General features: G+C 42.2%; 1 protein-coding gene across 1 annotated transcript in view; it reads right to left on the bottom strand.

Moving 5' to 3' along the window:
• Positions 1–5,384: 5,384 nt before the first annotated feature.
• Positions 5,385–15,361, bottom strand: part of foxo3b (forkhead box O3b) — a 40,283-nt gene continuing 30,306 nt past the window's right edge. The window contains exons 3-4 of the mRNA XM_084030366.1: positions 9,739–11,206; positions 5,385–8,758 (exon numbers count right to left, since the gene is read on the bottom strand). Coding sequence (XP_083886492.1) covers positions 9,767–11,206 — 1,440 coding nt within the window. The 3' untranslated portion in view covers positions 5,385–8,758; positions 9,739–9,766. The remainder of the gene's footprint in view (positions 8,759–9,738; positions 11,207–15,361) is intronic.

Consider the following 15,361-nt stretch of genomic DNA (forward strand, 5'->3'; position numbering starts at 1 on the left):
TATTTCAGCCAGCATTTTCCTCCTTTCTATGTTTTCTGCAGAGGCACAGTGTCTGCATCCTGTGCTTAGCACTGCCCAAGACAATTGTGAAGAAATACAAAAAAGCCAGAGCATTTTTTCATATATTCCTGAATGAAAACGTGTGGAGCTTAAAGGTCATATTTTGCTTTAAATATAGTGGTTTGACAAACCTTTTTTCAGAGCTTTTAGCTGCATCTTATGGTCTCCATCAGTGGATGGAGTCACGAGGATGGTTCGGTTGTTGGCAGTGTATTCTTTGTTCAAACATGTTTGTTCTGTCATTAATATTGAACTTTAAACTACAAAAACAAAACATAAAACATAATGAACCCACAATAACTCATAATTGACATAATTAAGCCTATACAAGCCAACAACGCAGCCACACAAACAGTCCAAAGAGAAAAAAGGACTTTTGGTATGAGCAGCTAGTACATATTTGACTACATCACTTCTAATTTTGTAGATATCATTATTTTAATATGCAAGATTTTATCATTTTGCCACATCTGACTCTCTTTATTCTTCTACTAACCCAACCATTTCGTCTCACTTCCTCTCACGCCTCTATTTCTGTCATTGCACCTCCACGCTGCCTAGTACTTTTCACGCCGATGCTGTGCATCACATCCTCACACATTCATACATGTGATGCGCCCATATGCATGCACATGCTGTGAATCTCCAAAGTAAACGGAAGAGACGAAATTGAAAGGCCTGTGATTGCGTGGGCATAAATTACTCTGTAAAGATTGTTCCTACATTACTGCAAGCAATGCGGATTAATCCATAATGACGCATGTCATTTTGTGTGCATGTGAACGTGTAATTTGCAAAAGGCCTGTGCAGTGTGAAGCGATCTGTCGCTCCACTACAGGCACTACAGAGTCTGAGCCATAATGTGCCGTGATGACGCTGATCACAGCCTGTGAATGGAGGTGCTGCGGGACAATGCTCAACCGCTCTGCGCCGGTGTGCCATTACAGAGATGACATCATTCCACTGCAGCACTTAGCACGCACATGCACACACTCACACTCTCTCTCTCACACACTCTCTCTCTCACACACACACACACACACACACACACACACACACACACGCACACACACACACAGAAGTATCATTTACGACTGCTCAGTTCTCAGGTCCCCACCCCCCCTCTCAGATTCATCCTTGTGCGTTTAGTGTGTGTGTTGTGCATGTGTGTGTGTGTGTGTGTGTGTGCTTCTGTGTAGAGCAGGAGTTCAGATAAGGTATAGAGATCAGGCGGGCTATCGGGATGAAGAGTAGCCCTACCGCATCCATCAGTGGGGCAGCGTCGATGCTGGGCTGGGGGGGATGAGAAGCCCGCTAATGGCCATATCGCTACAGATCCATCACATCTCCATCTTGTTTACACTTCAAACCCCACACCACGTATTGATGACTCACGTCTCATTAGCCAGACAGTACATTTGTGTTTGGCATTGTGTGTCTCCATTGCGTATGTTAATGAGGAGAAAATAGAAATAAATAGAAATGGACGGACGGACAGGTGGATATATAGATGTGTGGAAAAATACAACAGTACTCTGTATTTAGCAGTTTTATCTTCATGTCAGGACCAACTTGTCACCCAACCTGTCATTATGACTAATAGCGCTGGAAGCCAGGAGCCACAGTGACTCCTCACTGTCCAGTCTGCTCAGGCACTAGTCTGTTTACTTGCTTATTTCACGTTGCTAAGTCTTTTGTTGTTTGTTCAAACCAAGTTTGGTTTCAGGTTAGTCCTACCTTTAATTATAAACGGCTCAACTCAAAGGTAGAGTGAATGGACTATATAAAAGGATTTAGTCATAGGTCAGGTTTGAGAGATGTTACAGGTGGACATGCATGATTAATGGGGCTCAGTGGACAATAAAGCTGTATTCTCTTCTATTACTCAGAGTTCCAAACAACTAGAGCCGATCAATACTGGATTTACTTGAGGCTGACATCAATGTCAATATTTGAGTTTAAAAAAAAACTGTAATACACTGCAGTTGTTATTTATTGGCTGACAAATACCACAGTATTCATATCTGCAATAAGCTAATATCAGTCGACACAAACTGTTTTCTGTGTAAACCCCAGGCACTGTCCCTTTACTTACCCCAACTACTATATAATGTGACTCCTCCTCTTGTCAGGTGATGGCACATCTTGTGTCACAATGGATGAAACTGTGACTCAGTCCTGGTTAACATGATATAATACATCACCTTGAGCTACAGCTCAAAACGTAGTTAGTCTGATTCCAGACCTCTGAATCACTGCACATATCTCTGAACATCAGAGCAGGCAGGATTAACGATGGGGACATGCCAAATGAAAGTTCAGTCTAATTACCAGCAGAGACAATTACTTTTTCAGGTGACGAATCAAATAAAACGACACATAAAAAAAACAATAAATTCTAATTGGCTTTAAATGCTACATAATATGACATGGTGTATGTTTGACACACAACACTATCATGTACTGAATGTCGTTGCTTCATGGTTTCAAGGGTTTAAATGCTTTTGGTGCGAGTCAGCTGCAGGCATGTTACAGTATGTAGGTGGAGTGCTGACTCACGATGCTACACACTGTGTGCTATGAACAATAAATAAACACAAAGGCACACATGTATGGAAAGACTCTCAATGGCATATGACACTCAATGGATGTACTTAAAGGACCACACCTCTCCCTTTTAGGTAGAATTACACGCAAAAACGCCTGTAACAGAATGCACCCATACAACAGCTGTTGTGTTAAAACTGGTGTTCCTGATAGGTTAACAGCGTGGAGATATGGAAGAGGCCATTTGTGATTATCTAATGTTAACCACAAATGCACACGTACGCATGCCCTCAAACAGTACACACCCTGGTGGCCTACAGCGAGTACACAGGCTAATTGCTTCCCGTATGAAAACAAAGATGACATTCACAAAATAAGAGCCCACTGAGGCAAATGAAGCACCAACATGTGGGTGGGATGAAGATCGCGTGCAGACAAATGGACACGGTCAGTTTGTTTCGATGGAACAAGCAGAAACAGAAAACAGACTTTGGTGCTGAGTGTACAAAACAACATGAGTATATATCTGTAGTAACTATGCACAATGTAAACTCAAAGGGAAAATTTCAAAGCCTCATTGAGTTTCCTGCAGTTTTAAGACTAAAAATAATACCCATCATCACGCTAGGGTACGGCTAAAATTTACTTAATTTTGAATGTGGATGTAGTTGCTCTAAAATAAAGTCCGTAAACACGGAAACGCAGACAAGTTCAGAAGAGTTTCCAGCCGACCAGTAACCTCAGTGACCGCGTACGGCCTGGGGTGACTGCAGCCAGGTCAGACAGTCAGTAGTCAGTCAGGTGATCAGCTGACTGGGAACTATTGAAATGTGGGTTGGGTATTTGTAGCTGTGGTGAGCCTGCTTTTTCAGTCATGAAGCATGTTTGAGTTTGGGTTTTTTGAGTTTGCAGTCGACTCTGAGCTTTGGCAATGTCTATTTGGAAGAACGCAGTGGATCCTCCACTCCCCAATTCTTTTATCCATTCTAAAATTTCTCCTCTTCAAATAGAGTGTTTGAAGATACCAAGCAAACGGAAAGGACTTTGTTTGATCGAAGAGACATTGTTCCCGATGCATGCCCTGGGTTTGGCAACAATGACAAACAGTGTGGTTATGAAAGTACCTTACTGTATATGACGACACGCTGACAAAGACAGAAATACTGTGAATGTAACATTTGAACTGAATTATGATGATAGGCTGTCCAGCTATTTAAGCACATGTATTATTTCTATAAAAGATTATCACGACTACTGTATGCCCATGTAGTATTATACCATGATGGTCTACTTGCTATATTTCAAAGAATCCTCTACATTGTTAGGAATATAATTTTGGTGGAGAAACATAACCGGATTCCATTTAAACCCATTTAAAGATGTTGGTCATAAGGACCATCGGTTTCAGCCTTAAAACCTCACCATGTGTAATTTTTCTGTAATCGAAGGAAATTAATTTTGTCTTGTAAGAATAAATCATTTCCAGGAACATTACATGTTGTGTTCTTAATGTTCTAAATGTTTTGCATTATTAAAGTTAACACATGAAAGATTTGTAAAAGTTAATCATCAGATCTTTACACCTTTTTAGCAATTAGAAGTTCCTATTACACCACTTGAAGGAAGAGTGTGTAGGATTTAGGGGGATCGGTTGGCAGAAATGGAAGATTTATTTTACATTTATATTTTTAAATACAAGTATGTATGTAATATAAGTATTCTTTAGTGCATAATCATCTGAAAATAAAAATTGTGTATTTGTTACCTTTTAAAATGAGCTGAGAATGAAAATAAGCATCTACATATGGAGCTGGTCCTCTTCACAGAGGAGGACGCCATTTTTCTACGGTAGCCCAAAAACATGTAGTAATTTCATAAATGACCTCTGTCTCATGCTTAATATTTGCATGTTTCTTTGTGATATAGTGACATCTTTGGGTTACATCGGATTTTCTACTTAAAAAATATATTTAACTTGCCGTAAATACTGCAGTCTGAAGTGTTCTTAAAATAATCTTTCAGGTTTTATAGACGAGTCTCCTGTCAACCTCTACATTCACACAGAGAAACACACACTCACTTAAATTTATAGGGTTATCTGGAATAATCTTTTAAGGATAACAGGCCTCACCTTTTGGCAGAGGGGGGACGTGACCTATTGGCTGTTCTCAACAGGGGGGAGGCAAGAAAGGAAATAAGAAGAACATCAGCAGAGTGGGCTGGCCAAGGCCTGGGGGAAATATCAGACATGCAAGTGACCCCTATCTCTGAATGTCCCCCCTCTCCCTTTCCCTTTTATGTTTCGCAACAAGTAAGGAAAAGCACCCTGGTGTCAGATATCAGAGGGCTCCTGTACGTCTGCTCTCATTTAATGCAATCTTACACAAAACAAACATTGTGCAAGAGGACTTCCAGGAACTTGAGAAGAACACCGAGTTGTTTTGCTGTTTATATCCCTCCAGACTGACATGAGAAAGAGATTTATTTCCTGGAGTTAGGGTGGGGTTTAAGTTGTTCATGCACAAGTGCTCAGACACACACACACACACACACACACACACACACACACACACAATTTTGGAAAACACTTGGCAAGATCACTTGTAAATTAACATCACATGCAAGGCAAGCGAGAGCTGTAACATTCCTTATGAGCAGTTAACATTGTCCCTGTGCTTCCACAGCACTCATGACATTTATGTACCTCTTATATTTTCATGCTTTTTTACAGCAATAAAATAATAATAAATAACTTAAGACAAGGACATGGAAAGGGCGTGGAGCCTCACCAAGCTTTATTTACATGCGCACCATTTCTTATACAAACTAGATTACAATTCAAAATGGAATACACAGGAAAAATACCTACTAACATCAAGTCGAGAAGAAGCGAGATTAATAAAGGGCAAAGTTCAAAGGGCAAAGTTCAGAGGGCGTGTTGAGGGGAGCTGGCCTGGGCCTCTAAACAAGGATGGAAAAGGTCCAAGAGAAGATAATGAAAAGGAAACGTCCAAGAGGTGATTAAGGTATCTAGTGGTATGTTTCTTCATTTTTTTTGTTTTTTTTTTGTTGTCGTTGCTTTTCTTGGCTTTAAATTTGCACATGTTGTGCTGCAGGTGTGTGTAGTGATAATCTGTGCCTGAATGAAGCAATAGCGCTGAGTGGTTGTGTGGAAGGCCTGCTCCACTATGACTAAGTGTAAACTATGTCCCCAAAGAGCCAAAACATTTTACACTGAATGTACAAAATGTAAGGACCACCTTCCTGGGATTGAGATTTGCGGTTTTATCAAGGACCAATAACCCCTCTTTGAATAGACAGGTTTACATGGTTGCTTGAATTTATCTTGCCAGTCTTCTTCACAGGAGGAGTAAAGCGCTCCTAATATTTAGTACGGTCAGTGTAGATCCAAACGCTTAGCACCTCAGGTGATGGCTCAGGATTCCCACTGCCAAAAGACGTGATAAATGCTGTGGAAATGTTTAGATGTGACAAGTGAGGTGTAGGACATTCCAGCTCGTTGTCAGATGACATTTGAACCACACCAAAGTTATGACCGAATGCTAACTGAGAGCACCAGGATGTATACCTGCTGTATTCCACGTGGAATAAAAACAAGCGTGTAGCTGAGGAATGCCCGTTGAGAAAGCTTTCCCTGTGTCTGCCTCGCTGTACACACACTCGTAATAGTAAACCCATTAATGGTGCAAGTCTGTAAGCCCTGATTTTCAAAATAGAAAGTGTGTATGTCTTTTGAGCGCTCAAGACACAGGGTCCTCTACGTGTTACAATTTCTGTCGCAGGACGGCACCATTGGAAGGGTCTAGGGGTACAGCTATGTCATGCACTAAACCTCAGATAGCACAGTAGATCATTCTAGCCAACCATGCACACACACACACTCCTCTGCCTTGGCCTCAACGTGATAAACACACATCTGTACACTATTATACACAGGGGGCATACACTTCATGTCGCTACCCCAGACAGAGAAGGGATACCAGGGTGTCCAGATGCTACAACAATGATGCTTTTCACCATTTTCAAAATCTGGTTCAACAATTAAATCGCTGGTAACAGTGTTCCCTCCTACAGGGTGTTGTTCATTACTTCTTCAACTTTACCTTCAGAGGTATCGCAAAATCAAAGGGTCAAGTACTACATGAGTATATAAGGACATACAGCGAGTATATATGCATTTCACACAATTCATAATGCATAAATACATGCATGCATACAGTTTGCCTGTGCTGTATGCACCATGAGGGATAGTGAGGGATTACACATCCTCGGGAGATTAATTCAACAGAAAACTCCACAGATAAACACATACACACACGCGCACATTAACATGTACTCAGGAGATACAGGAAGTCACCTGCAGGAGCACCAGGCGTGTCCATGAGGGGGATGTGTGTATGCGTTTCACGAGTCCGACAAGGGGGGGTGGGGGGGGGGGGGCTATGACGGCAAAAAAAAATAACGGACAGAGTGAAGTCTTAATCCTGACGTTTATCTTCCTTCTTCCTCTTCATCTTGACGGCCAAAAGTTCACAGGTTACAAGTTCACAAACACAAAGCATTACTGTTTTTTTTTTTTTATCAAGAAATGTTAAAATACCATTAGAATGTGACTTGATGTTACTTAAATGGGAAGCCTCCTTTTTCCCCCCTGAGTGATTCTATATATGCATAAGAAGCCCCACAAGCTCATGACAAGAAAACAGCAGAGCTTAACACAGATCCCTGGTATTATTTCTTCTATCTATGTGTGTGCATGTGTGTGTGTGTGCTGTGATTTGGCTGCCAGCATATCCTACTGTTTGTTTCAAGTAATTTGGCAATATACAGAGATAGCTTATTATTGTTTTTACTCAAGAAACAAATGGCTTCTAGAGGAATGAGCCTAAAAACCCTGCCTCGCCCCCCGTCGCCGTCTGCAGGTTCAACCTTGCCGTGCTACAAGTGGCTGCAGCTTTCTGCAGGTCGTAGATAAAAACGTAAACAAAACAAACAAACAAACAAAAATAAAATGCACGGCTTGCTCTCAGGGCAGGGTTCAACACTGTTTAGATAGCACCTGTAACGGTGTGGAAATGTTCAAAATCCCAGGACACAGGTATTGATTTTGGCTACATCATATGCAGTGATAAACAACCTCAACGGAACTCACCAGAAGTGAAGAAATATAAGAAAAGACGGACAAAATCTTTCCCCATCCAGCTTCAACTTTACACTGCCCTGCACTGCACAAATATCCATGACACAGATTTTCTTCCAATAGGCTTTTTTCATCTTTTTTACAGTTAGATATAGACAAACGATAGCAAATATCTTTTTTTTATATTCAGCTAATTGTAATACAACCCTCAGTATGCTGTATTTACTTTAATTGAAGCAACTTATAAGAACAAAACTGGACGTGCATGGCGTTGAGTTGAGCAGTTTTAACTTGTAAGTGCTCTGACGTTTTGCAAACTGGGGCACAGAGTGGATCTGTCTGTTTTAGTATGTATTGTATGCGTTTCCATCTTTTCATTTCATCGGGACACCACTTCTTTTTGTAAAGACATGTACGATGCAGAAACAATTATGATGAAACAGAAAATCCAAAAACAAACACTGAACATTTAAAAATCACTAAGTGACAACAGAGGGAAATCATTTTTTTCAACACATCCACTGGATTAGATTTACATCACATCACTTCTTGATTTTTTCACTTTACACCTTCGTTCTGTCTTTTTTTGTGTGTGTCTTCATCGGAAACAACTGCACCATGCACTCCTTCAGTCTTTGCTTGATATTTAGTCCTTGTATTGCGCCTGAAAACCCCTTCTGATAAAGCATTGTCTCTTTGATATCAACATACTGGGTGTCAAAGGAAAATTGCATAATTCTAAGATTCGTGAATTTGACATAGCTTTCTTTTTGTGGTTGTTGTTTCACAGGAGGCTTTGAGGGCTGATGTGCAGTATCTCTATAGTCTGTCGGATCGTTCATGGTTCACCAGTATGGGAGCGAAGGTAAAGCTCTCGAGAGGAAGTCTTCTTCTGTAAACACAGGGTTCGTATTTTACGTTGTGCTGATGGTAGGTTTGGCAAAAAGGATATTGTTTGTCTGATCTTCTCTTGCAATACACAGTTCAGACCTGGAGAGATAAGGATGAAATGATTAGGTCTGAGTATTCATAGTGTAGTTACTAAAAGCATACCAGTAAGCCAATGTGCTACCACTGATACTTCTAGCACGTGCTTCACAATGAATCCATTTTAATGTAAAAGCAGTGGACGACCTTTACTGTGAAGCCAAAGGTAGTAACTTTTGCAGTTATCTAACATTTTCAAATATTTACTCCATAAACAATAGATGAAGACATGGCACTTTTTGTGGGGACGTCTTTTTTAAACTTTGCTTAGATAATACATTCTTTTAAATGTTTAACAAATCTTGACGAATGAGAATGGCCCAGGACTGATATTATAGCTAGCTATAAAGCAAGGAATCTCCGTCTGTGTCTTCTTTGCACATCTCAAGGAGCGTTCATCTGATCTACTTCACACTTGGAGGGTGTACTGCTGGGGACCCAAGGATGTGTGGTGTCAATTTGGACATGTGACGCGTTCAATATTAATTCACTTGAATAAACGAGCAAACGGCACCCTTGTTGTTCAGCAAGTCCGTTTTGGATCGGTAAAAACGGTTGACGTGTTGAAGTAGAGAGATGCAGGAGCATGTAATTAAGTTGATGGAACGTTTTCCATGTGGAATCGCAGGACAATATGTGTGCCGCATCGACTGATTATGGTTTATAACAGCAGTTCATTTGCTTTTCTCCAGATCTATTTACAACAATACGGAAATGAAAACAATTTAGATTTACAATTTTCACAAGATTTTCACAACACTATCATGTTAGCTAAAAGATATCTCAATTTCACATACACCTTTACACATTTTGGAAAAAAAGAGCACCAGTACCAGATCTGTACATGGCAAAGGTTTAGGTTTCAGAACCGAGGGAGAAAAAGCTGGATCAGTGCATCCCTAATTCCCTTTTCTAAATATTGTCAACCTTGCTCAAATTCCAGATGATTTATGCCTATGGACACATCACTCATATATACACACCTGCTCAACTCCTCCCTGGCTGACACTCTCAGCCGGGTACCCAGCTCTGCTTGGTGCTCGTGAAGTTGCCAACTCCATTCATGTTGGCCAGAGTGTCAAAGTTAAAGTCCAGGCCATCTGGGTCCATCAGCTCGTTCCTGATGATAGAGTCCATATCACACTCCAGGCTGCTGGTAAACATGTCCAGGTCCAGATCAATGGGGAAACGCTCCTGGCAGATCCCTCCACTGTTGCTTACTGTTCCGTTTAGGAAGATCGAGGTGTCGATCTGCATGGAAGAGGAACCATTTCCTCCTAAGGGCGAGAGCAGGAGCTGCTGCTTGGCATTAGCCAGAGCGTTAGCCTCGTTGGCTAGGTTTAGGCCTCCGTTTAAAGACCTCAGGGAGCTCTGGTTGTGGTTGTTACTTTGAAGTATCTCCCCTTGGCTGCCCTGAAGTCCACCAGTGGTCCCAAAGGTCATTACGGGGTCATTACGGAGCATGAGGCCACGTCGGGAGTTCTGGGAAATGACAGCGGCGGCACTGGCCTGTGACATCAGCGGGTCAGACTGTGTCATCATGACATCACTGTGACTGTGGGTGTCAGAGTTTAGCAGGTCTTGTAGTGTCTGACTGCCAAAGCGAGAGAGGCTGATGCTGGAGAAGGAGGTCTGCTTGTTCTCCTGGATGGTCTGCATGGGGGACGGACGCAGAGAGGAACCTGCTGTGTGGGGGCCAAAGATGGAGTTACTGTAACCATTAACTCCACCGTTGGTAGAAGAGTTGGTGGAGGGAGTTGAGGTGGAGGGAGGCGAGCCTAGCCCATTGGGTTTGGACCCAAAATTGAAACCTGAGGAACCATTTGGTGTGACCGGCCCTGTCACGGTTGGCACCAGGTTGATGTTATCCAGCAACTCATCCATCAGGTCATCTGTGAGTCCATCATTCAGGTTCATTGTTCCTGCCAGGTCTGCCAGGCGAGGCAGCTCAGTCGGGACAGACTTCCCGTTGGTCGTGGCGATGCCAGGAGACAGAGCTCTGCCAGGACTGGTGTACAGCATAGGCGAGAGAGGAGGCTCTTCATCGGGCACCTCGTCCAGCTCAGGGTTGGCCAGAATGGGTGAAAGACGACCGCTCAGTGTGCTGGCATTGGAATTAGTGCGGGAGCGGAAGTCTGTCCAGGCGTCCAGCTCCTCGCTGCTGCGTGACGTTGGGCTTCCTGGCCACTTGGAGAGACCTGAAGGACTGTCTCCGCCGCCTTCCCCGGCTGCAGCGGCTGCTGCCTGCAGAGCCGCCTTCTTCTTGGCAGCTCGGCCACGGGCGGATTTGGTGTACTTGTTGCTGTTGTCCATTGAGACCGCACGGCGGCGAGGAGCCTTGCCACCCTTCCCTCCCTCTGGGTTGATCATCCACCAGGAACTCTTCCCCGTTCCCTCGTTCTGGACGCGGATGAAGCGGCTGTGGAGGGAAAGATTGTGCCGGATGGAGTTCTGCAACACAAAAGACAGAAAGAGAAGAGGCTGCGTTAAGCGATGTGTGTAAAATCATTTTGAAACAATTACTAAACCAATGAGATCAACATTGCTTTGTTGTTTTCTTTCTTTCCATTTCCCAATACCACATTCAATGAATACCATTCATTAAATCCAACAACGCTAATCCATAAACCACCCACTACTACTGATTCTGCAGCGATGTAAACAGTTGCTCTGGTGACTAGACACACAACCAAAGCCAAAATCCTATTGTTTCAATTGTTCATCCACTAAATAGACAGGAACACATTAACGTGTAGCAGCACTTAGCGCTGATGTCTGCATTGTTCCCACTGTAGCTTTTGTGTTGTGGGTATAAAGGAAACAGTGGTCTATAATCAAGCGTCTCCTCGATTATGAATGACACATACAAAGAGCCCCTGTGTTGCTTAAGGAGCATTCTGTGTCAGATCATGTGTGTTTGTGTGCGAGTCTTGACCGGTGTATATTGATCAACTCCGTGCTCCTTCCTTTTGCAAGCCCTCGAGGCTCATTGTTGGGGAACTGGTGCACATGACTGCCCCCGCTAATAATCCAGAGTTTTATTCACAACACATGTATGTCCACATTAAACACATATAGAGCCCCGGAATCACGTGTTGCCTCACTGCTGGCTTTGTTTACATACTATCAGAATGACATTCTTTCTTGTTTACACTGATGTCGTAGCAGTTGTACACACATTATAGTGAGCTTGCTAGAAGGTATGGCTGAAGGAAGTGGCAATGCCTGTTGGATGGTTCAGCGAGATAACCCAACATCTATTGGATGGATTGTCCTGAAATTTCGCACAGAGATTCATGGTTGTCAGTGGATGAAGCCTACTGGCTTTTTGATTCCCTGACCAAAATTTCAAAATGTCAGGTCAATTGGTTTATGACCAAATACCTGCAAAACTAATGACACTCAATCAGCTTCATCATCTTAGTTTATTCGTTAGCATGCCAACATGCTAAATTAACATGGTAATATCTGCTCAACATTAGCATGTTAGCACTGTCATTGTTAAATCACCACTATGCCTGTCATGTAAGGTTGTTATGACAGGCAAAAGGATTTCTAAAAGCAAAGTTTTGCACATACAAATCTCTTGAATGTGAATATGCTTACATTTTTATAGTTGGATCAAACGTATATTATTATATATTATATACTAACTATAAAGTTAGTTGGAACTCTGAAATAAAAGAAGAGAGCCGAACCTAATGATGTCACAAAGTTGGTCTGTATTTAAACCTCAAGAAAAGAGCCCAGGAAACCAAACTACTATTTCACAAAACGACAGCACTATATATACTACAGTAGATCTTGTAAGTTTTAATTATTGCGTGGTTTTCCGTTTGCACAGTTAAAACTCAAAACTACAAATTCACTGGATCTGTAAATTACACTCATGCACATGAGCATTTAGACAACTCTCCATTTACACAAACACACCCACACAAACACACACGCTCAGCCATCTGGTTTCTGAAGATGACATCATCACACTCCCAAATATCAACTCACAGTACCAAGACATAATTATACATTTGAAATTAAAGGATATTTAGTATATATGGTTATGAGCTCCTTGATTTGAATTTTGTTCCGAGCATTTATTAAATTTCTTCTTCTTACTTTTCCTCCTCTTTTGGTGCCCCACAACCTACTGCCTCCTTCTCTCTCCATATCGCCTTCCTCTTCCGCAGTTTCTGTTGTTTCACAAACACATAGCCCTTATGAGCCCTGAGGGACTCCTGGGCTATGCTATATCCTCCCATATAAACAACCCAACCGCCATCCTCAACATGCACGCAGTTTTCCCTCTGTTTCCCTTCCATGTATATTTTCACTCCCTAAAACAGAACAGATTTCTGTTCCAAATGGTGAGGGCCAAAATCTTTGAGTTTTTGTGGGAATCACAATATTGTTTTCCATGAAGCAGTCTCGTCTTTCCTGGGCAACAGTCTACAGATAGTTTGGTCTGGATTGTTATTCTGGTCAAAGGCAGTCCAATCAGAGAGGAGAAAGAGAAGCTTAAGTTACCGTTCTGAATGTTACATTGGCAGAGAAAAGTACGAAAGTTTGATCTCTGGGGCCCAACTGAACCTATGAACCGATGTGAGTGTGTGTGTGTGTGTGTATTTGAGCAGGCATGTGTGTGTTTGTGAGAGTAGTATGGAAAAGCATTTGCAAAATGTGTGTGTTTTGCGATTTGTAAATGCCAAAAGATGTTTTTGCAGGATGGTGTGCTTTTTGTGACCACCGCAGTGAATAAGCAAACCCATAAAAAAGTTGCATTTAATCATGAATGGTGTGTGTATGTGAATGCGCGTTACCGAAGTGTGTGTATGTGTGTGTGTTCTGTGCAATGAGGTAACATGAGAAGAGATACCAGAGAGACCAGTGTTTATCCTCTGCCAGCATCTCTCGAGGCATGACGTAATGCTGCTTTATTACAGAATATTTTACACACACAAACACACACACACCCACACACACACACACACACACACACACACACACACACACACACACACACACACACACACACACACACACAAAAAAGTTTCCAGCTGTCAGGGAGATGTAAATACTGGCAGAAGATAGACTAAAGGAGAAGGAGAACTTTTGGAGGGATGAATGGGAGCAGAATGAATGGAATGTGAGTTTCCTTCTCCTGCTGCCGTAAACATTTACCTGCCAGCACCTGACACTTCATCAATCCTCCCGCCTCGCTTCACCCTCACCATCTTTATTCCTGCCCCTCCCCTCCCCACTCCCTCCTCCCGACAAGCCACTTGTTTCATGTTGCTCTTTTCCGTGCCACTGCTCGTACCTTTCAAATGTCAGGTGAGATATTTCTCACCAGCAATGAAAGGAAACGGGACGTCTGCAACCGAAGCACGGACAGCGATAAAAAGAAGAAGAACAAAAATATGGTGCCAAATCAAAATGTGTGACTGACGGTGAGAAAGAGGGTGAGAGGAGGATGATTCAAGATGAAAGATAGAAATTTGTGCCTGCTATGTATCAGTATTACGTGTGATGTATGTCTGTGGTATGTATCCTCCCACATAAGATACTCTTCCTCATGAACCCTGTACTGATCATTCCTGTTATTCTGGATTATTTCAAGTATATAGAGTATGTTCTGCAAAAATACATTTTTGATTACATGTAATCTGTATCTAATCTATCACATAAGTATCTTATTTTGCTACTATTCAAGTTGCATTCATTACAGGGCTTGCACTTCAAATTCAAATTAAGGATCAGATATTGGCTGGGGTTAAAACTGCATTGATCTGAAATAATGACCGATACACTCACGATTTTGTAACAGTAAAAGGCAAGCAGGGTCTGGCTAACGGGCTAAAAGCTAACATGGTTGGTCCTCCAGCGGTGGAACTACACACTGCTAAACTCGCAGATGAAAACGTAAACAAGTTAGTTGCGGTTGCCAAGCAACGTTGTTGCGTGTGCGACGTGCTTCGTGGATTGTACTGTAACTGAACTAGATAGCTGAAATCTGTACGGCATTATCCATAGCAGCGCTCCAAGTGTGTTATTTGCTGAATCTATGCACTCTATGTGTCACTGTATGTGCATGTTACTTGGCAGTGTGAGGGGCTACTATATGCTTACTACTGTAGTTCCTCTGGGGTATTCCCAGAGCCCATTAATAATAATAATGGCTCACTGAGGCAGCAGCTCTGATTCATAACTCCTACTATGCAGCAAGAAGAGCTAAATAACACACACACACACACACACAAACAGAGACACACACAAAAACACACACACACAGCTTTTAGCAACAACCTTGCAGGGGATTTTACTTTTTGCTGTTTTGTATAATAACAACAAGACTCCAGGAAGTCACTGAGCCTGGGCAACAAATATTTTTGAATGAAATAAAAAAAAAAATACACACCAGATAAAAATGTGTTCATTACAGTAGCTCGCTGCTAGCTGTAGCTTCAAATTTCTAATTTGTTGGGAAAGTGATCTTCTCGTCAACCTCTCGCCAAGAAAGCGAATACACGTATTTACCAAAATGTCAAACTATTCCTTTAACCAACGTGAATCTGGTTTGGCCGGTCGAGAACTGGTCTCCAGAATGGA

This window comes from Eutrigla gurnardus (assembly GCF_963514095.1).
Source record: "Eutrigla gurnardus genome assembly, chromosome: 16".
Lineage (NCBI taxonomy): Eukaryota > Metazoa > Chordata > Actinopteri > Perciformes > Triglidae > Eutrigla > Eutrigla gurnardus.